Source organism: Podarcis liolepis, assembly GCF_965112155.1.
Source record: "Podarcis liolepis genome assembly, chromosome: 14".
NCBI classification, from domain to species: Eukaryota; Metazoa; Chordata; class Lepidosauria; order Squamata; family Lacertidae; genus Podarcis; species Podarcis liolepis.
The window spans coordinates 26,772,431-26,795,485 of NC_139569.1; the positions used below are offsets into that span (position 1 = coordinate 26,772,431).

A 23,055-nucleotide genomic window follows, 5' to 3' on the forward strand; every position below is an offset into this window, starting at 1 on the left:
TGAGAATCCCCAGTTTCTACTACGATGGCACTTTAAAACTCCACATTGCAGCTCCAGAACACATCCTTCTCGATCAGTGTTGTACCTTGTGGCTGTACTAAAATATACCTCCCAAACATGCATTCCTAGGACTCTGCTGTTTTCCTGTACTCTGTGGTGACCCCCAGCGGACTTAGGCTGCATAGACACCCTGGTTTTAAAGTGCACTTGGAGCACATTCTTTTCCTCAAAGAATTGTGGGCCCTGTAGTTTACCCCACACTGCGTTTTAATTTCCAGCAACCCTTAACAAACTATAGCTCCCAAAAATCTTCGAGATGGGGAAAATGTGCTTCAGATCATGGGACCTGTAGTTTAAGGGTGCTGAGAATTGCAGCTCTGTAAGGAGAAACGACAGTTCCCATGATTATTGGTGGGTGAGTGTGCTTTAAACATACAGTATAGTTTAGATGCAGGCCGAGTATCTGTGAGCCACCTTACTCACTGGATAAGTGCTTGAACATCTGCCATGGATGGCATCACCGGAAACACAACAGAGCAGTTTGTTCTTGCCACCTTCCCACAAGGCAGGATAATTGCTTGGCTGGTATCCACACTTCCACGTGTCCTGCAGATCGACAGCAGTCTGCCCATCCTAGTCCCTCTGTGGCTGAAGAATCCCTTCCTCTCTCCCAGGAGTGCAGGGATCAATAGTGGGAATGAATGGACAGCAGAAGTGATGCTTCAGTTTGAAGGAAGAGGGCAACGCTTCACTCTGAGCTGCTGTTGAAATATTTTACTGGCTGCCAGATTCTTCTGCTGACAGTCAGGGGCTAGTGAGAACCAGTGGTGTAGCGTGGGGGGTGCAGGGGGGGCCGGCCGCACTGGGCGCAACATCTGGGGGTTAGGGTTAGGGGGCGCAAATCCACGGGTTAGGGGGCGCAAATTACTTGCCTTGCCCCGGGTGCTGACAACCCACGCTACGCCACTGGTGAGAACCAGTATCAGATGAAAGGCGTTATTGGTTATCTCTTCCCACCTGCCCCCCCTTTTTTTGTATGAAGAGACCTGTGCCCAGACAAAGCACATGGAAACATGTGCACAGGTGTTCTGAGCTGTGTGAAGCAAGACCAGGTGTTATATACTGAAGTTCTCACCCTGGGCCAGCAGGGGGATACTGTAGATAGTTCAGGTCCACATATGCAAATAAGGGATCGAAAGTAACGTTCAATGATTGGATAGTTACATAAAGTTGTTACAGTTACGTTGTAGTGGAGCTCTATATAAGCAGGCTGGCTGAACCCTTCAGTTCACTTCTGTTCTGGCCTGTGAATGAACAAGAGCTGTTTGAAGAATCGCTGTGTCGTCTGATATGTTCACCCACAACTTAACACCAGGCTTGTCCAAATAGAAGGAGGCCAGCAGCGCCCAGTTGAGCAGGTTTGCTGAAGAAGATACAAATCTATGTTGCGACTACCATGTATATTTCTGGCCACCTCACCTCAAAAAGGATATTGTTGAGTTGGAAAAGGTTCAGAAAGGGGCAGCCTAACTGATCATGGGGGTTTCTATGAAGAAAGGTTGTGGCATTTGGAACTTTTTAGTTTAGAGAAAAGGGGAGTAAGAAGCAACATGATAGAAGTTTATAAAATTATGCCTGACGTGAAGAAAGTGGATAGAGATAAGTTTTCCTCCCTCTTTCATAACACTAGGAGTCCTGTGTTTGCAGAGAATAAAAGGTTCATTCTTAAGAACTGAGGACTCACTCCCCATAGTTTTTGAACCCTGGGAGCTCCAGGAGGATGCCTAACACAATGGCTTTCATTTTCTTTTCTCTTTCAGTGAGACGATCATGTTTTTACACCAGATCTTTTACCAGGGCCTGAAAGCACGCATCTCCAGCTGGCCAACCTTGGTGCTGGGTGAGTGTCTCTCTTTGCTCTTCATTCTCTTCCTGGTTCAACAGGAGGACAAGTGTCAACCACAACAAAATGTTGCTGCGCAGAGTTGCTCCTATTCAGCCACAACCTCTCCTCGGATGCTGCATTCCATGCCCTCACCCCCTGGTTTTCCATACCCCTACAACAACCAGCCAATATCCTGTGCCCACTAGGCTCCAGGGTGGAGTCAACAGGGGATGGCTGCATCTCCTACCCCCGCCGCTTCTCACTGTCGCCTCTTTGCTCACAGCTGACCTCTTTGACATCCTGTTGCCGATGCTCAACATCTACCAGGAGTTTGTCCGGAACCACCAGTACAGCCTGCAGATCCTGGCTCACTGCAAGCAGAACAGGGATTTCGACAAGCTGCTGAAGCACTATGAGGCCAAGCCGGACTGCGAGGAGCGGACGCTGGAAACTTTCCTGACATACCCCATGTTCCAGGTGTGGGAGGAAGCAGCAGGTGTCTGTCACAAGGGGGTGCCCAAGACAGCCTCTCTTTTCTTGCCCAAGTGCAAGGAGAAATTCCAGTGTAGATCCCTGGTGCCAGGGATGCCAACTTAAATAAAATATTGGGGGGCCCAGGTAAGCCCCACCCGCATAATTAATCAAATATTTTATCGGGGGTGTGGATCTGAAGCAGTGGTGTGCAGTGAATTTTTTCATAGGGGAACAGTTAGGGCCAGAGGCGCTAGGTTGCGAAGAGGATGGGGGGGGTTAAAGTCATGTATGTGACATTGTGGCGTCCCGACGTCACGCACGTGAGCATCATGCCTGCCTCCCTAAATCGGTCAGAAGATTCCCAGCCTTTGCAAAGGAGGTGCCAGGGCTCTGAAAGTTTGCTGGAGCCCTCCTGCCTCCTTCCAAAACCCGGATGGGCTTTGGGAAGATGGCAGGATGGATCTTAAACCCATCACAGCCTTGCACCTCCCTCCCTAAGCCAGGGAGAAGCTTCCTGGGCTTTGGGAAGGAGGCACCAGCAGAACATTTAGGTCACTAGCCTAGTCCCCTTAGTCCAATAACCGCACACCCCTCAGTCCCTAGGAGCTGACTCTTATGCCTGTTGCTGGGATGGAACAGAGCGGCAGGGCATCTTTTTAAAGCCTGGCTCTTTCTGAATCAGGTCTCTTAAGTACCCTATTAACATTTGAAGAGACTTTCAGGATATTTGTGACAGGCTGGTTTAGGGCAGATCAGGGCATTGCTCTTGGGGTGGCCATTTGGGCTGGAGAGCCTCACTTTTTGAGCAATGGGGCCCAATACATTTTGCCCACCCCCAACACAAAAAAGAGGTCTGAGTGAACTAGAGCCACCTTCCTTCACCTGGTGCTCTCCGGACATTTTGGATCAATGCCAATGCCATTTTGGACCTCCTGCCAGTGGCCATTCTGGGCTTCCCCCACTTATTCTCAACAGCCATGGGGATTCTAGGGCAGCTCCAAAAAAAATGCATAAACCAAATAGCTTGGATCGAAGATGCCCAGAATTTCCTCCTGCTGCTTACCTGTGGACTTTTCTGCATTGCACGGAATTGTTCTTCTACTCTCTCTCACCTGTCTCTTCTTCGCCCAGATCCCCAGGTACATCTTGACGCTGCACGAGCTCCTGGCTCACACGCCCCATGAGCATGTGGAGAGGAACAGCCTGGACTACGCCAAGTCCAAGTTGGAGGAGCTCTCCAGGTGGGGAGATTTGGCAGTTCAGGCTGTCGGGGGGAGGGTGTGGTGTGTTGAATTTCGGGCTCAAATTTTGCCATGAGGTTCTGGTTCTGGAAGGCAAGAATGTAGCCGGGTGCTACTTGACTGTATGTGCACCCCTGAATACTCGTCACCATCCACGGAGAGAGCTCCCCACAGCATGCTTAGCTCAGCGCCTTAATGAATGCTGAACTTCTCACATTTTTGTATAATTATCACATTGGGGAAAATAAGCCTCCATCTGTACTCCAGCAGAGACACCGTGTTCAGGATGTGTGAAGGGCAGGATGACAAGGCAGCATATGCTATTTTAGAAAATGCTGAGAAGGGAAAACACACATCCCCGAGGAGAAGTTTCAAGCTTGCTTGAGAAACTTCAAAGGCGTGTTGGTCTCAGAGAGACTCCCCATCTTTGGTTAGACCTGGGACCCTTCCACCGGCCAAGGCTTGGCTGCATGGGCCAGAGATAGACCAGCTGGTGGGAAAGGGGCTATGCTGGGTCAGGCAGAGGAAGAGGAGGAATCACAGAATCATAGAACTGTAGAGCTGGAAGGGATCCAAAGGTCTAGTCCAGCCCAGTACAATGGGGGGGGGGAGAGAGAGGTGTGAGCATCCTGCCCTTTTCCCCCTCCAGCCCAAGTGATGGAGACCAGCTCTACCATTAGGCAGAGGGAGGTAGCTGTCTCAGGCAGCAGGTTCTAGGAATGTGGGGAATGGCTGAGAGGCCTTAGAATCATAGAACCAGAGAGTCATAGACTTGGAAGGGACCCAAAGATCCATCTAGTCTAACCACCTGCAATGCAGGGACCCTTGGTATCCCACATAGGCTGCCTGCCATCCTCTACTAAGCTGCCCTCAGGGGCACTGGAGGGTGTTGTCACCCACCTTGAAATAAGATTCAACTTATAGAATCCAGTCCAATGAACTTCTGTCCATGGAATGGGAGGGGGGCCATTTTGTCCTTCACCTCAGGCAGATGAATGGCTGAAGAATGGTCCGGCGAGTGACCTCCCCTCTTCCCGAATGGCCTTTCTGTTCTCCTTGGGGTGGAGAGAAGGCAGAGAGAACAGCCGCCTCCCCTGAAAAACAGCTTTTCTGTCAACCCTTTGCCACAAATGGCTTAAACTGGTGGAATGCTTGCTACACTTGGAACTATGCTGAGTGGTAACTCTGTGCCAGGTGCTGTTCTCTCCCCCCCCCCCCCATCTATGGGTCCATTTTCTGGACTAGGGGTGGGGAAATAAAATCAGCTGCAGCCGTCCCAACGCAGTTGGCGTTTTGCTGACCTTTTCCCTCTTCCCATAGGATAATGCATGACGAAGTGAGCGAGACAGAAAACATTCGGAAGAACTTGGCAATCGAAAGGATGATAATCGAGGGGTGTGAAATCTTGCTGGACACCAGCCAGACATTTGTCAGACAAGGTAGCTTCCCTGCAGAAGAGAGACAGAGTGGCCTTTTCCCAGCCTCTCAGCACAGCACCATTTCCAGGCCATTGCTACCCCCAGTCACCCCTTTGGTCGGGGCAGACCATGATGGTGCCCTCCAGATACCATTGAACTCCAACTCCCATCATTCCCCTGAGCACTGGCTGTGTTAGAAGTCATTTGTAGAGTTGGAAGGGACCCCAAGGGCCATGCAGCAATGCAGGAATCATAGCTAAATAATCCATGACAGGTGGCCACCCAAACCCTGCTGAAAAGCCTCCACTGAAGGAGAGTCCACCAACTTCTCATGTGGTCCATTCCATTGCAAAACAGCTCTTGCCATCAAAAAAGATATTTAATGATAGCTATCATACCACCTTTCAAGTCTCCTCTTCTCCAGGCTAAACATACCCAGCTCTCTCAACCATTCCTCATAAGGCTTGGTTTCCAGACCCTTGGTCATCATACTCACCCTCCTCTGCACACATTCCAGCTTGTCAATACAGTGGTACCTCGGTTTATGAACTTAATCCGTTCCGGAAGTCTGTTCTTAATTCGAAACCGTTCTTAAACCAAGGCGCACTTTCCCTAATGAGGCCTCCCACTGCCGGTGCCCTTCCACCGTTTGGATTCCATTCTTCGACCAAGGTAAAGTTCTCAAACCGGGACACTATTTCTGGTTTTGTGGAGTTTGTAAACCAAATTGTTCTTAAACCTGGGTACCACCGTATCCTTCTTAAATTGTGATGCCCAGAATGGGACACAGGACTTCTGTGGATGCAGCCTAGAATTGCATTAGCTTTATTGGGGGGGTGCTAATTAGGTGTTGTCTGGGACTGATGAGATTCCTACGTTACCACAGGTTGGCTCCCCCTACTCTTGAGGAGCCCTCCTCTTCTGTTGGGGAGTGAGAGGGGACAATCCAGTCCAGGGCCAAGCTAATGACTCTTGCCTGCTGCCCCAGCCTGTCTCCTGACTGTGGTGCCTGGGAAGGAAGAATGTCATGTGCCCAGCCCCTGTGACCTAGTGTTTCCCCCCCTTCTCCTAGGTTCCCTCATCCAAGTGCCGATGTCCGAAAAGGGGAAGATCACGCGGGGTCGCCTGGGCTCCCTTTCCCTGAGGAAGGAGGGTGAGAGGCAGTGCTTCCTCTTCTCCAAGCACTTGATCATTTGCACCAGAGGCTCAGGTGGGAAGCTGCACTTGACCAAGGTGAGTGGATGGGAGCAGGTGGCACCCGGCCTTGCAGCGGAGGGCAGTGGGTTCCCTCTGCCCTCGGAAGCCCTCTAAGAAGTTGCTGCAGGAGAGGGACTGTGAGCAACATCGTGGGAGGGGTGTCTCTAGGACCAAGGTGAAACTGCCAGGCTCCCTTGTTATTTTTGCTATTGAGTGCTGGGTGTTGTTTGCGTAATCTTGTTCTATTTATAGTATCGCCATGTAGCTTTTTATATGTTATTATATTTGCCATTGTGTTGTTTTGCTCTGTTATTATGACATTTTTTTTTTTTGCACTGTTTACTTTTGAAATGCCTTTCTGTTTTCCTTGTCATAAGTCCCATCGAGCATGATTTTTGTGTTTGTGGAATAACAGCATACAAATAAAATGAGTGGCTGGCAGGTGCGAAAGGGATCCATTTCCCACTCTTTGAAGAAGCTCCAGTCTCCTGTCACTCCCCTGAAAACTCCTCTTGCAGGCCATGCATGTCCCGTGAAAGAGACTTCCACAATTCTTTCAGAACATCTCCAGCCATAGCTTTTTTACACTGTTGGTTTCTACCTTGTGAAGGAAAGCTGAGTGTGGAATTCCTTGGCTATGTGGACCCAGGAATGGGGCCTGAGCTGGACCGTGACACCCTTTCGATCACCTTTGTGAATGAACAGTTTATATCCAAAAACCCCAGGCTGCATGTGCACACATACATTTGAATCCCATTATTTTCCCCAAAGGATCCTGGGAAGTGTAGTTTACCCATTGCAGAGTGACAGTTCCCAGGACCTTGAACAAAGTACAGTTCCCAGGATCCGGGGGGGGGGGGGGGATAATGGGCTTTAACTGTATAGTGTTGGCATAGCCCCAGTCAGAAACCGCATATCAACCCCCACCCCAGTACAGCTTTAGAAACATTCAGTGGGTGGAGTAATGGAAACCCAAATCCATACATGGGGCATAAGAGACATTTCTGGTCCAGAGTGGAGAGCTGTGCCTAAGAAAAACTTGCAATAAACCAGGCAAGGACTCTGTAAACTGGAAAGGGTGAAATCTGGCTTGGCCAAGACACCTACTAAAGACCTTGTGCAAATTACAGATAGGTAGCCATGTTGGTCTGCCATAGTCAAAATAAAAAAATTCCTTCCAGTAGCACGTGTTGGTCTTTAAGGTGCTACTGGAAGGAATTTTTTTATCTTGTGCAAATTGTTCATGTCCCTGGCAGGTGAAATCAAAGGGTAGGTGCTGCCATACTAAAAGAGGTATAAGGGAGTCATTGGAGCACCCCACAATAGCCTAACCTTGGCTCCCATAGGTTCAGGTCAGGGGTCACAAGCAAGAGACTTCAGCCAGGAAATAGAAGCAAAACTGTGCCCAGTAGGCCTGATCTTTATTGTTGCAACAAGACTTCAAACTACCACACAGAAGAAGCAGAGAGAAGCCCCGAACAATGGTTACATCAGTACTTTAAAGTTTCCCAAAGTTTCCCATAATACATTTCCAGAAGCATCATCAAGACATCTGTAATGGTTCTAGGGGTTGCTCGTGCGTAAGCTGGTGCAAACACCTGGCTGGGTTGCCTGAGTGAACCTTTTCTGTCTGGACAGCCACTCTCCCGTGACTGTCTCAATCGCTGGCAGAATCCGTCAGTGGGCGTTTCTTAAACTTCTTCCAGCAAAGAAGCTCTTTGACGCCTAGTCTCCTCCTACTCTCTCTGCGCAAAAGCCTTCTGTGCAAGGAGGGTGTAGGCAGCGGAGGACCCCTACTCTCCCCGCTGGTCCCCGGCAAGGAGTCATGGGACCGCCTCGCCGCTTCCCCCATCTGCCCCCCTTCTCCACTGGTGCTACGCTGATTCTCTTCCCCAGAAGATGGGCTGCCCCACCCAATCCCGGGACGCTCTCTGGAATCCCTCTGGATTTTGCTCTCTCCCTCCGGCACTGATGGCAGTTCCCTTACAACATCATAGATATGTCACAGAGATCCAGGCATGCCCCTGTCACTCAAATATAATCTTTCACATGTACTCCATCGCAGTACAAAGGAAAGCATTTACAGTTCTCTGGTCCCTGAGTCAAGTCAAATACACCTCTTTGTCCTGTCCTGGCTTCAGCCCTGACTATCACTATTGTGATTGAGATGCTTATCTGTTTGACACTTTGGGGGCAGGATATCACAGGTTATGAAGATGCCTTGGAAAGGCCCTGCAGATGTGACTGTACATCTCAGAGATTATGGTGGGCTAACTCACCCCTCCCCTTATACCTGACTTCCCTGGGTCCTAAATGCCATTGGAACTGAGAATATTGATACGATGTGATTTCTTAGGAATTTCTAAAGTTTTCCCTTTGAGCCAGTACATAGATACATTTATCAGTGATTTGCTAATGTGCAGCGGAGGCTCTTTGTCATTGCCTTGTACTGTAGTGCCAATTCTGCCAACTGAAGGGTGTCTATGGGGCAAGACTACCTTGTAGGTAAACTGGTCCCAAGTTGCTAAGGGCTTTATATACTAATAGTAACACCTTGAACTTGGTCTGGCATTTGACTTGACATCCTGACTGATGTAGCCAGAAAGTTATAACATCCAAACCTAGAGAGGCAGGTCTCACTAGGCACCACCGCCTCCTGCCCCTCCCCTGCCTCCCCAGGTGGGAGGAAAGACCTGGAAGAGAAACAGGGTGGTAAGAACTTTCCTCTCGAGTGGCCTCCTCCTCATGCTTCTTTCTTTATTCCAGAATGGCGTGATCTCCCTCATTGACTGCACCCTGGTGGAAGACACAGAGAGCACCGATGAGGACAGTAAGTACTACTCAGACCTTAGGCAAAGTCTACAAACCAGAGTGAGCCTCCTTCCTTGCCCCCTGCAAACTTTGGCCCCATCCACACGACACATTTAAAGCAGTACCGCACCACTTTAGACAGTCATGGCTTCCCCTAAAGAATCCCGGGAACTGTAATTTGGTAAGGGTGCTGAAAGTTGTTGTAGTTTACTTGTTCAGTCATGTCCGAGTCTTCGTGACCCCATGGACCAGAGCACGCCAGGCACTCCTGTCTTCCACTGCCTCTCGCAGTTTGGTCAAACTCATGTTAGTAGCTTTGACAACACTGTCCAACCATCTCGTCCCCTTCTCCTTGTGCCCTCAATCTTTCCCAACATTGGGGTCTTTTCCAGGGAGTCTTCTCTTCAGTTATTAGGTAAAGGTAAAGGGACCCCTGACCATTAGGTCCAGTCGTGGCCGACTCTGGGGTTGCGGTGCTCATCTCGCTTTATTGGTCAAGGGAGCCGGCTTACAGCTTCCAGGTCATGTGGCCAGCATGACTAAGCTGCTTGTGGCGAACCAGAGCAGCGCACGGAAACACCGTTTACCTTCCCGCCGGAGCGGTACCTATTTATCTACTTGCACTATTTGACATGCTTTCGAACTGCTAGGTTGGCAGGAGCAGGGACCGAGCAACGGGAGCTCACCCCGTTGCGGGGATTCGAACCACCAACCTTCTGATCGGCAAGTCCTAGGCTCTGTGGTTTAACCCACAGCGCCACCCACGTCCCTTATTAGGAGTTATTAGAAGACCCCTATTTCCTGCATACAGCTATGGTTCCAAGACTTCACCGGGGGGGGGATATTGGTTGTTAAATGACTCTGGGAATTGTAGTTCTGTGAGGGGAATGGGGTGGGTGTGTCTCATCTCTTAGTACCTTTATCCAACTATGGTGCAGATGTGGTCTGAAAATCTTGAATTTTCTATGTGCGATTATGTGCACTGCTGTTCCCATCTGCTCCATCTGCACTATACATTCGAAACTGTATTGTACCAATTTAAACAGCCTCGGCTTCCCCCAAAGAATCCCGCAAAGGGTTGTTTGTTAAGATGCCAGGAGTTGTTAGGAGACCCCTATAAACCTCCCAGAGCTGCAATTCCTAGAGTTCACTGGTTGGAAGAAGGATGGTTGTCAAATGACTCCTGGTTATCTAGCAGCTCAATATTGCTGACACAGACTGGCAGTGGCTCTCCAGGTTTTCAGATAGAGGATATTTCCCAGCTGTTGCACCTGGAAATATCACCAAGGAATGAACCCAGGAATTTACACACACACACACACACACACACACACACACGTATAACAAACAATACTAATAAAGTATTCCATCATTTCAAGGGGAGAGGGAGAAGTAAAGAAATGAAAGATAGGAAAAATAATACCTATATGAGGGCTAGGCATGCTGTGTGTCTGAGCTTTGTCTAAATGTTATGCAGAAGTCTTTAGAGTTAAAAGGTACTGTATGTAGGTTTAATTCATGCAAGGTGAACAATAAGTGCTCTCTTTTATACAATATGCATTGCATCTGGACCCTAAGCATATAAATTGGTCAGTGAAACCTCTGTGAACGTGAAGAAAAATTATTAAAAGGCATTTAAATGAAATAAAAGAATTTTAAAAAAGAAGAACCTGGGGCTTTTTGCACGCAAAGTAGATGCTCTGCTTTCCCCACCCCACAGTTTAATTGAAGCTGGCCTATGAAGTGGTTAAAAATTGTATCTGTGAAGTTATATTTTGAAAAATGACTAAATTCCAGTGTGGGGGGAATCACAGATGGTCCCTGAGCAAAGACTGAGCCTGGAGTTGCCAGAGAAGACTGAGCTATGCAAATGCAGCAGAGATGGCGGCTCCTCTCCCACAAACAGCTGAGGAGGGTTTGATCCTGATGCTGCTCACAAACGCAGCAGTCACTGTGCCACCCTCTTGGCGTTGCACCAAGGCGGGGCCCAGTGTAGTTATGGTTTGCACCCCCAAAGTTACGCTCACCCACCGTCAATCTGTAATTCACCCTCACAAATCGTCCCACTGTTCTGTGCTCTCGATTCCAAAGCAAAAGGATCCGGGCAAGATATAGACCATCTTGACTTCAAGATTGTGGTGGAGCCAAAAGACAGCCCATCCTACACAGTTATCCTTGTGGCCTCATCCAGGCAGGAAAAGGCAGCCTGGACCAGTGACATCAGCCAGGTAAGGCAGAGTCAAGCCCAGGGGAGGAGGAGCTACCCAAATCAAGGTGCCAGAGGATTGGGGAGTGAGGCACACCCTCACCCCACAGGCCACTCTATAAAGGAAGGAAAATATCCAAAAGAAGTTGTGGGGTGTAGCCCAGGAGAGGGCTTTCTCTGAGGCTGACCCTAAGCAACGAAATCCCTTCCACAGGTGCATCTGCCATCTTTATTCTTATTTATTTACTGCATTTATGTCCCACCTTTCACCTCAAGGTGTGGGGCACATGGTTCTCCTCTTTATTTAACCCCCACAACAACCTTGTGAGGTAATTGAAGCTAAGAGATTTGAACTTGGGTCTCCCAAGTCCTGGCCCAACATCCTAACCACTAAACCACACTGGCTTCTGTTATACGGATTTCTTTAGGGATTCGCCTCTTTGCCCTGGCCTTTTGACACCTGACCTGAGATATGTGTTTTGGGGACCCAAATTCCTGTGGCTGTGATTTTTTTAAAACTCTTTTAATGTTTCGAGAAATTGAAGTTTAAGGTGAGAGATTGGTTACATTATCGTCAGATAAATGAGCTATTTAAACAGGACAGAAAGAAAGGCTTCCAATTGGAGAAGTCGAAACTAGAAACAGAACTGTTAGAACCCAATACTAAAAACTTGTCAAGAATGTACAATTTGCTGTTGAAATGGAACACCCAAGATGAAATGATGAAATCTAGTATGATTAAATGGGCACAGGATATAGGGCATGACATTGAGTTTGCTGACTGGGAGCAGTTATGGACCACTGGTGTTAAATTTACGGCATGTAATGCCTTAAGAGAAAACATTATGAAAATGATCTACAGGTGGTACATGACTCCGGCTAAGTTAGCAAAGATTTATCATTTGCCCAATAACAAATGTTGGAAGTGTAATGAAACGGAGGGAACCTTCTACCACCTTTGGTGGACCTGCCCGAGGATTAAGGCTTTCTGGGAAATGATCTATAATGAAATTAAAAAAGTTCTGAAGAGAACCTTTAATAAAAAGCCAGAAGCCTTTCTCCTGGGTATGGTGGGCCAAATGGTGCCAAAGAAGGATAGGACATTCTTTATGTATGCCACAACAGCAGCAAGAATTCTTCTAGCAAAGTATTGGAAGACACAAGATCTACCCACGTTGGAAGAATGGCAGACGAAGGTGATTGACTATATGGGACTGGCAGAGATGACTGGCAGAATACGAGACTGAGGGAAAGAGGCGGTGGATGAAGACTGGAACAAGTTTAAAGTTTACCTTAAAAATTGTTGTAATTTGGAAAATTAGAGGATCAGGGTTATAAGAGATAAAGAACTACAGTTGTTTTAAATATATTTTGGAAGCTAAATTCACGAAATAGAAATAAGTGTAATACAAAAGGGTTGCTGGAAAATCTTGAAACAAGAATGCAGAAAAGGGGTGGTATGGGGAAGTCATTTTTGTGTTTATTTATGTTTTTGTTTTGTTTTATTCTTTATTTATGGAAAATGAATAAAAATTTATTAAAAAAAAAATAAAACTCTTTTAATGTTGAATTTTAGATGTTGTAATCCACCCTAGGACCTGCTAGTGAAAGGCTGTTAATAAATTTAGTAATACTATCATCATCAAACGAATCATTCAGCGTGACTATAATCTTCAGGCCATCTGGAATAAAGGTTATTCTAAGAATATTTTGGGATTGGGGGTGTGGAGTTTTGAATTGAGCCAGCATGGTGTACTGCTTAGAGCAGGCTTCCTCGACCTTGGCCCTCCAGATGTTTTGAGACTACAATTTCCATCATCCTTGACCACTGGTCCTGCTAGCTAGGGATGATGGGAGTTGTAGGCCAAAAACATCTGGAGGGCCGAGGCTGAGGAAGCCTGGGCTAGAGTGTCAGACTAGGACCTGGGAGACCAGGGTTCAAATCCCCACGCGGCCATGAAAATCACTGTCAGTCAGTCACTGCCTCTCAGCCTAACCTACTTCACAGGGCTGTTGTGGGGATTAAATGAGGAGGAAGAGAACCATGTGTACCACCTTGAGTTTCTCAGAGAAAAATGCAAGAAATAAACTAATAATATTTTTTTAAAGGTGTGAGAATGGGTGGGCTTTCCAGAGTCTACGCAGACATCCAGACACCTCAGAAAAATTCACCAATGCAGAACTCTGTTGCAGAATTGCAGTCCCTTTGCTGTTTTCCACAGTTTTGAATGCAGCTTTCATTCTCCATCCACCTCACTCTTGTGTGTGTGTTTCAGTGCGTGGATAACATCCGCTGCAATGGCCTCATGATGAATGCCTTTGAGGAGAACTCAAAAGTCACCGTCCCCCAGATGATCAAGTAAGTGCCTGAGATGAACGGAGGCACAGGAAGGTAGTTTTCATGGAGTGCTTTTGACGTTGTTGGCTTGCAGTTCTGTTCTCCACCCTATTAGGAGCTGGGGTCCCAGCGATGCAGTCCTGGAAGACTTGCCTCTGTTGTGAGAGGGATGTGTGAGCATCCCAGGGCCCTTGCACAACCTTCCCTGACCCCAGTAAGCAAGGCAGAAAGCCTAAAAAGCTCTTTCTGAAGCTGGTTTACCCTGCTCTCCATAAATTTATTTATTTTTCAGCTGTGTACCCAAGGTTTCGATCACATAAGTACAGACATCCCCAAACTCGGCTCTCCAGATGTTTTGAGACTACAATCCCCATCACCCCTGACCACTGGTCCTGTTAGCTAGGGATGATGGGAATTGTAGTCCCAAAACATTTGGAGGACCAAGTTTGGGGGTGCCTGCATAAGTAAATTAGGCGTAAGTGGCTGGTCAACTTTATTTTTTAAAAAAATTCGTTCAGACTTTTCCCTTTAGATACACAATATGTTTTCAAGAAAAGCAATCTGCCAAACCCTAGGATTCCAGCAATCCAAATTATTAAGATTAAAGGTCTTCTAGAATTTGGCAACACAATGCTGGGCTGCTGTTAAGAGATGAGAAATAAGTTATTTGTTTTTCAAACCCCGTAACATTTCCGTAGACAAGTTCAAAAGCACCAGGTGGAAAGATGGAGCAACAGTTTATTTATTTATCGAAGAGATCTCAGCAAACACCTTACAGTATTCCAAAATTCAGCCACCTTTGAGCAGTCCCACCACATCTGTTCATAGGTACTAACTATGGGGCGGGTTGAGGTGTATTCTTGCTTCCTTCGTTTAAAGCGGCTGTGAGCAAGATCCTTGTTATGGAACAGCGGCAAACAAATAAAATGATGAATGGACAACTGAACCAGCTTACCCAGTTTGTCAGAGAATGCTTGCATGGGCCCCATGAATATTCTGGTTCCCCTATGTTCTGTGGCCAGAAGGAAATGATGGTTTGCCATGCTGCCGTTTATCTGCATCTTTTCACTTTCCAGGTCTGACACCAGCTTGTACTGTGACGATGTTGACATCCGATTCAGCAAAACAATGAACTCCTGCAAAGTCCTCCAGATCCGCTATGCCAGTGTGGAGCGGCTCCTGGAGAGGCTGACAGACTTGAGGTTCCTCAGCATTGACTTCCTCAACACCTTCCTGCATTCTTACCGGGTCTTCACCACGGCTATGATTGTCTTGGACAAGCTGATCACTATCTACAAGAAGCCCATCAGTGCAATTCCTGCAAGGTGAGTCTTGCAGGGGTGTCATCTCCTCTTCTCCCCTGTTGGAGGAGGATACTTTCTCCTGAGAAATGCAATATGGGCTTGGGGAGGTGAGGCAAAAACACCATGCATGGAGGAGAAGGCTATCGATAACTATTAGCAAGGATGGGTATGCTCTGCCTCCACAGTAGGAGGCAGCAACACTTCTGAAGACCAGTTGCTGGAAACCACTGGAGAGGAGAGGGCTCTTGTGCTTGAATCCTGCTTGTGGGTTTCCCTCAGACTTCTGTTGGTCCACTGTGAGAACAGGATGCTAGGCTAGATGGCAACTAGGTAGATTTCCCAGCAATTAGACGTTCCAGCCTCTGTACTGCTTGGGGATGGGACAAAGGAAAGGAAAAGGGAAAGTGATATCAGGTGCAGAGAGTCAATGAGGTCTCTTCTGGTTTTGTTGCCCACCAGGTCTCTGGAGCTCCTATTCGCCAGCAGCCAGAACACCAAGCTCCTTTATGGGGAGCCTCCCAAGTCTCCGCGAGCCAACCGGAAGTTCTCCTCCCCACCACCCCTCTCCATCACCAAGTCCTCTTCCCCAAGCCGGAGGAGGAAGCTGTCCTTAAACATCCCCATCATCACAGGTGGGAAGGCCCTGGACCTGGCTGCCTTGAGCTGCTCCTCCAATGGCTACGCCAGCATGTACTCCTCCATGTCGCCCTTCAGCAAGACCACTCTGGACATCAACAAGCTCTACGTCTCTGCCAGCAACTACTCCAACAAGATCTCGGATGAGGGGGAGGCGGGCACAGAGAAGCCGGAGGAGACCCTTCTGAACAAGCAAAGTAAGTGATTTCTGGAGGAAGGGGATGTTCCTGTGTAGATCAGGGTCAGGAAGGGGGTAATAAAATTGTAGAACTGTAGGATCATCTAGTCCAACCCCCTGCAATGCAGGTATCACAGCTAAAGAATCCCTGGCAGGTGGCCATCCAACCTTCCAGTCTTAGAGAGTCCACCACCTTCCAATGCAGTCCGTTCCGCTGTTGAACAGCTCTTGCCATCAGAAAGTTCTTTTGTGTGAAATCCTTAAGTGATGCCTCTGCTTGCTCCAACCAGGCCCAGAGACGTCTGTCCGAGAAGAGTCTGACATGGATCCCAACCAGAGTGATGAGGCAGAAACGGAGACCTCGCCAACCAAATCGCCCACGACCCCAAAACTGGTCAAAGGCAAAAACTCCTCAGGTAATGCTAGCAGCCAATGAGAGCCCTCTCCTCCATGAATTTGTCCAGTCTTCATCCAAAGCCATCCAAGTGGGTGGCCTTCACTGTCTCCTGTGGAAGCGAGTTCCACAGTTTACCTATGTGCTGTATGAAGAAGGGCTTCCTGTTGTATAATACGGTGGTGAACATCAGCTCTCAGCCATGCCTTTCTGAATACCATTGCACAGACCACTTGAGAGAGGCTGTTGACTCTTGTCGCTGAGTGTTTGCCAGTGCAGTTCCTGGGGAAGGATCTGGCCCTCTCTGAGTCTCCTTTAACAGCCAGCAAGTAGGGAAGGAGTCCTTGGGGAGTGTTTCATGCCAGAGGAAAGCTCACTGCGAATTTTCTCTCCCTCTTCCTGATGCAGAATTCCCTTTGTTCTCCTATAACAATGGGGTCGTGATGACATCCTGCCGGGAGCTAGACAACACTCGCAGTGCCCTCTCGGCTGCTTCAGCCTTTGCCATCGCAACCGCAGGCGCCAATGAGGGCACGCCAACCAAAGAGAAGTACAGGAGGATGTCCCTTGCCAGTGCAGGTGAGAGATTAGGGATTCTTCCCCTTCTTGGGGGCCCCACCCCACTTTCTCTGCAGAGAGAAGAGGCCATGGGGACACTGCAAAAGCCTCATTGATTTGCATGCTCCCTTTGCAGGAATTGTATCCTGAAAGGTAGGGCATAAACACTTGCATTGTGCTGCTGAGGGATTTATTTATTTAATATTTGTATATCACTATTATCATGCTTGTGTGTGTGCTTCACAACACCCCAGTCTCCAAGCAGAGTGAGGTTCTAGGAGCTTACCCAGAATTTGTGTTTGCTTTGGAATGAAGTATAGCGGAAATTGTGGTGTCTTTATGATATATGGTTTATTTACACATATATACAACCTGAGCCTGCGATGGATGGGTTCACAACATTAACACCCCAAGACGGCCTTGCTTTTCCTATAGTTACAGCCATGGATTCCCACAGAAATCAGGCATGGCTCTTTCTCTCTGCCTTTTCAACCTGCCCGCTTCCTCTAGCTTTTAGCTCACAAAGCTCAGCTCTCAACTCTGGCCTTTTGCCTTTCTAACTGGCAGCCAGTTGAGGGAGTAGAGTCCACCCTTTTGCTATCTAGCACAGAACTATTCCCTTTGTTTCCTTAATGGCTCATTTCCTCACCAGGAAGCTGGACTGGCTATTCCAGGACTAAGACAGGTCTTGACATACAGCCTATTCCCCATGCCGTGCCCCCAAGCTATATATATACCGTATTTTCCCATGTATTGGACGAGGTTTTTTGACTCAGAAATCACGTCAAAAACTGGGGTCACCCAATACATGGACAGTGGCATGGGGGGGGGGGGAGAAGCTGCGTGCCACCAGCCAGCTTATTGGAGGGAGTGCTACTTCCCCTGATGCTGCAGTGCGCGGTGGGCGCTCCCTGGATCATTTTCCACGTGGCAGCATCAGATGAGGTTGTGCTCCCAGGAGCGCAACTTCCCCTGTTGCTGCTGCATGTGGGAAACGATCTAGGGAGTGTTTCCTGCCCACAGCTGCTTGGGGGGAGAGGCTCAACAACTTTGGGCCATTTCCCCTTGTTTTCCTAAAATTGAGTCCCCCAAAATAGGGGTGGTCTTATACAAGGGGGCATCCTATAGACAGAAAAATACGATATATGCAGTTTCAGCAATAAAAACATAAAACCACACAATAAAAACCATATATAAAAAAGTAAAAACAGACATCAATTAACCATTGTGGGAGGATGTAGTCTTAAACTGGGTGGAACAGAAAAGTTTTCAGCTGGCATTTAGAAGTTGGCACAGAAGGTGCCTGCTAAATCTCACCATCTAGGAGAACTTGGCGGGTCTTAGAAGGCAGGGTCTGGGCAACCCTCCTGACCTCCCAGCTAGGTTGGAGCTTATCCTCCCAGGCATCCCTGCACGGCCTCTTCCCGTCCCCTGCTCTGACACTGACTCAGCCTCCTCTGTGCTCCTTGCTCTCCTTCCAGGCTTCCCCCCTGACCAAAGGAATGGCGACAAGGAATTTGTGATCAGGAGGGCAGCGACCAACCGGGTCCTCAATGTCCTGAGACACTGGGTCTCCAAGCACTCCCAGGTATGCTGCTCCCAGAACAAGTGGAGGCAGGAAGCTGCACTGGTAACAGTTTAATTAATTCAACGAGATGGATGAACTTGGTCCAGTGATTCCAGCTTCTCGAAGTCTGATAATCATTCACACCTCCTGCTACCCCCTTGCCTATTAGTGTTCCCCCTAGATAACCCCACCGTCCTCCAGGGGGCAATGCCACCCACTTTGGGAGCCACTGCTCTGACTTGTGAAAATGCAGAATTGATATAGAGGCTGGTTTTTTTAAACTAAGTCTTAGAGTAGATTCATTGAAATGAGTGAACAGGACTAAGTTAAGCCCATTAATTTCAATACGTGTACCTTGAATGTAGCTTAGTGAAATAACACCCAAACATTTCTATTTTTCTTTTTGCAGGATTTTGAAACAAACGATGAACTGAAGTGCAAAGTGATCAGCTTTCTGGAGGAAGTCATCCATGACCCAGAACTGCTGACACAAGAGAGGAAGGCAGCAGCCAATATCATCAGGCAAGTTACCCTCCTGCAGATCTGTGGTCGGCTGGCAAGTGAGCTGGCCAAGGGCAGGGCTGAATCCCTGGCCACCCAGCTCTTCTACACTGCCACACTCAGTGTGGTGTGGGTGAGGCTGAGGGTGCTCATAGACCAGGGTACAGTTAAGCGTTGAGACACTGGGCTGGGCTGGGCCTGTGAGCTGCTAGTTGCCACCACTTAAACTAAAGCAGCTAGCAGTGAGAAGGTGCAGAGGGTTCTTCATGGTAGTTCCTCAAAAGTTGGTGGAGGAACTACCAAGAGGGCCCTCTCCCTTCTTTTCACTGGTAGCTGCTTAGGTAGGTCTAGGTGGTGGCAACTGGTGGCCCATAAGAAGTGGCCCAGGGGAGGGCCTTCTCTGTGGCAGCCCCTCAGTTGCGCAATTCCCTTCCCACAGAGGTGCATCTGATACCTTCATTATACAGCTTCCAGGGAATGCTGAAGATGCACCTCTTGATGCTGGCCTTTGCCATTTGAGATGTGTATTTCCAGGACCCACCTTATCCCTGTGACTACAATTTGTTTTAGTTTCTGGATCTTAAATTGCTGTAATCCGCCTGGGGCCTGCTGCTGAAGGGTTGGCAGTACATTATTATTTTTAAAAGAGAGGGAGTGATGTTTTACCTAGGCCTTTCCACCTCGATGCAAAGAGGCTTCTCTGGGGAAGCAATGGAAATCTCCCATGTGCTTTGGGCTCTTTTATTCCAATGCTGCCATTTGTCTCTTGCACCTCAGGACCTTGACTCAGGAGGACCCTGGAGACAATCAGATCACACTGGAAGAGATCCTGCAAATGGTAACTGTCCTCCCACAATTTCTGTCCTCCCGCAACTGGATCACAACGAAGAGCTGTGCTTATTTTTTATTTCCCTTCTGCCTTTATTTCCCTCCGATCCCTTTGTGTTTTGTGGGAAAGAGATGCTTTCATCGCCCACTAGTGAGCATTTCACAACCCAACATAAATTACGAGAGCCTGCTGGGCTTTTTCTAAGTGTCTTTGGGTGGTTTTTGTGTAACTCCCCGGTCGTCATGCAAAGGGCCATTTTAAGGATACGCCTGCTTGCACCAGTGAGTCAATGCTGGAAGTTTTGGGGCAAAATTCTTCAACAGCCACTTTAGAAGTGAAGCAGAGAACAGGAATGTCTCTCCTGGATGGCAAGTGGGCTGCCTGCCCAGGAGTCAAGTGGCTTATCCGGGAACATCCTGCAATTTTCTCAGCAAAAAGGAAAAGGGAGTGAGGGCTTTCCAGTCCAGAGCCCTACTCAAGACAAAACCACTTTGGGAAATTCCTCCAAAGAGAAGAGCAGAACAGAGTAGATGTCCCTTTACTTTGCAAGAAAGCGGAGTAGCAGGGGGCATTTTCATTTGCGCAGGAAGTTCCTGCTTTACCTTGGTCCATCTAGGCCAATGATGGCCAAACTCGGCCCTCCAGCTGTTTTGGGACTACAATTCCCATCATCCCTGACCACTGGTCCTGTTAGCTAGGGATGGTGGGAGCTGTAGTCCCAAAATAGCTGGAGGGGCAAGTTTGGCCATCACTGATCTAGGCCATATTGTTGACACTGACTGTCAGTAGCCCTCCAGGTTTTCAGGCAGGGAGTCTATCCTCACCCTTACCTGGAGAAGCCAGGGTTCGAACCTGTGATTCTGTGAAGGGAAAGCAGATGCTCCACCACTGAGCTAGATCCCTTCCCCTTCTTGTGTGTGCAAAGAGGCAAAACTGGTGCATTGTGCCAAACACTTGAGAAGCCCCTTGGAGTGCAGGCTTGAGTCTGCATGGAGTGCAGAGTGGCATTCCCCCCCCCCTTCACGTCAACAAACTTCTAAGGTAGGGCTGCCATACATCTGGACATTATCGGGATTTCAAAGGAGTAACTGACATCTGGGGGGGAGGGAGAGTTCCCACTTAGAGAGGATCCTCCTCATGAAGCAGGCCTCTGCAGTCCAAGCTCAGCACTACTGTCATGCTGCCTCTTGTTCCAAGATGTAGATGCTGCCACTCTGTGGCACCTGTAACAGTGCCGGTTCTGTGAATCGAAGCAGTGGAATGGGCATATTTAGGGTAAGGCAATTTGTAGGTATTGCCCGCCTGGCCTCCAATGTCAACAGGCCTCAGGGTGAGCCCTCTGTGACTCTAGCTGGTGCTCACAACACACACACGCACGTGTGCACATATGCATAGATGCTCACCCCATTGAAGAAGAGGCTGAGCAAGGCCTGGGAGGAAAAGGGACCTCCCCCTAGTAGCTCTCTGAGTCTTTGCTTGCTACCAGCAGACTCTGCGCTTGTTGTCTTTGCTTCCATTGAGGTGCTTAAATAAATGCTGGGGCTGTCTTCTTTCTCTCCAGGCTGCGGGAGTCAAGGCGGAGCCCTTTGAAAATCACTCTGCATTGGAAATCGCAGAGCAGATGACTTTGCTGGATCACCTGGTCTTCAAAACCATCCCTTATGAGTGAGTCACAAAGAGGCTTCTTTTTTCCTCCTTTCCATCTCTGGCATGTATGGAGAAGGCAATATTTATTTATTTCATTTCTCTTCTTCGCCTATTTCTCCAAAGAGCTCAAGGTGGCAGACATATTTCCCTGCCCCCCCCCCCATTTAATCCCCACGACATCCCTGTGAGGTAGGTTAGGATCCTGATCCTAGGCTCAGATGCTGCTGGCTGGTTTCCCATGGGGACATCTGGGTAGCCACTGTGAGAACAGGATGCTGGACTAGATTTGGCCGTTTGGCCTGATCCTGCAGGCTCTTCTAACATTTCTATATTCTTACCACTTTGCATTTTCAGAGAGTTCTTTGGGCAAGGCTGGATGAAGTTGGAGAAGAACGAGAGGACTCCGTACATCATGAAGAACACCAAGCACTTCAATGATGTGAGTTCGGGCTCTAGGGCTCTGAACAGCTTTGGAGGAGCCCAGATGCAAGAGGGACTGCTCCCAATTTGGGGAAGAGGGAACGGTGTCGCATAGCATTGCAGTCAGTGGGTGGCCGGGCTGGAGAGGTCCTTGTTCCCAGATCTGCCTCTGTGGTGTAGTGGTTAAGAGTGGTGGACTCGTAATCAGGTGAACCGGGTTCGCTTCCCCACTCCTCCACATGCAGCTGCTGGGTGACCTTGGGCTAGTCACACTTCTCTGAAGTCTCTCAGCCTCTCTCAGCCTCACAAAGGTGTTTGTTGTGGGGGAGGAAGGGAAAGGAGATTGAGGAGGAGGAGGAGGAGGAGGAGGAGGAGAAGAGGAGGAGGAGGAGGAGAAGAAGAAGAAGGAGTTTGGATTTGATATCCTGCTTTATCACTACCCGAAGGAGTCTCAAAGCAGCTAACATTCTCCTTTCCCTTCCTCCCCCACAACAAGCACTCTGTGAGGTGAGTGGGGCTGAGAGACTTCAGAGAAGTGTGACTAGCCCAAGGTCACCCAGCAGCTGCATGTGGAGGAGCGGAGATGCGAACCCGGTTCCCCAGATTACGAGACTACCACTCTTAACCACTACACCACACTAGCCTCTTTGAGACTCCTTATGGGGAGTGAAAGGCGGGATATCAAGTCTAAACTCCTCCTCCTCCTCCTCCTGTGAGAATCTGGACCTGCTCTCCTTTCCAGAAGGAAAGCACTCAGGCAGAAGTTTGACTTTGGCAGGATTTCAGAGGGTCTGCTTGACATGGAATGGCTGGAAAGCTTTGATGTTTGTTCAGCAAATGGCCAACTGGCTAAACCAGTCTCGAAAAACCACCACCCCTCCTTCTCTCTTCTAAATAGCATTAGCACTTGTAGATTACAGTTGAAGTTTTCTCCTGAGGTGCCAGAAATGCACATGTGGTTGGAAAGGGCAGAGGCAGAGGCAGGGGGCAGGGCAGGGATTGTTAAAACTGAGGCCAGGTGAAAATGAAATGCAGAAAAGCATAGATGGCCATAATGATATCATGATCATTTCAACCTCCCAGAATTCTCTGAAACTGACCTTACTACTTCGAACTGAGGCTGTCAAGTTTAAACTGTTTTTGAGAACCCCAAAGCTTGCCACACTTTGTGACACTTTCCTCCTTTGTCCTAATAAAAGGTATTATTATCCTAATGAAGACTGAAACTCCATCCCCCTTATTGACCTCCCTTTTTATGCTGAATTACAGTTCACCAAGAGGTTCAGGGCAGATAAAAGAAAGTCCTCCTTCACGCAATACATAGTTAAACTGTGGAACTCACTCCCACAGGAGGAGCTGATGGCTACCAACCTAGATGGCTTTGAAAGAGGGTGAGGCAAATTCATCAAGGAGAGGGCTATTGATGCCTACCAGCCATGATAACTATGCTC

General features: G+C 48.4%; 1 protein-coding gene across 1 annotated transcript in view; it reads left to right on the plus strand.

Moving 5' to 3' along the window:
* RASGRF1 (Ras protein specific guanine nucleotide releasing factor 1) overlaps positions 1-23,055 on the plus strand; it is a 63,447-nt gene that overhangs the window by 31,778 nt on the left and 8,614 nt on the right. Inside the window, exons 6-22 of the mRNA XM_083474997.1 lie at positions 1,821-1,900; positions 2,169-2,362; positions 3,491-3,600; positions 4,921-5,039; positions 6,091-6,251; positions 8,982-9,045; positions 11,118-11,254; positions 13,509-13,591; positions 14,647-14,895; positions 15,334-15,707; positions 15,979-16,104; positions 16,491-16,661; positions 18,122-18,228; positions 18,617-18,729; positions 19,486-19,546; positions 21,099-21,202; positions 21,539-21,623. Coding sequence (XP_083331123.1) covers positions 1,821-1,900; positions 2,169-2,362; positions 3,491-3,600; positions 4,921-5,039; positions 6,091-6,251; positions 8,982-9,045; positions 11,118-11,254; positions 13,509-13,591; positions 14,647-14,895; positions 15,334-15,707; positions 15,979-16,104; positions 16,491-16,661; positions 18,122-18,228; positions 18,617-18,729; positions 19,486-19,546; positions 21,099-21,202; positions 21,539-21,623 — 2,338 coding nt within the window. The remainder of the gene's footprint in view (positions 1-1,820; positions 1,901-2,168; positions 2,363-3,490; positions 3,601-4,920; positions 5,040-6,090; positions 6,252-8,981; positions 9,046-11,117; positions 11,255-13,508; positions 13,592-14,646; positions 14,896-15,333; positions 15,708-15,978; positions 16,105-16,490; positions 16,662-18,121; positions 18,229-18,616; positions 18,730-19,485; positions 19,547-21,098; positions 21,203-21,538; positions 21,624-23,055) is intronic.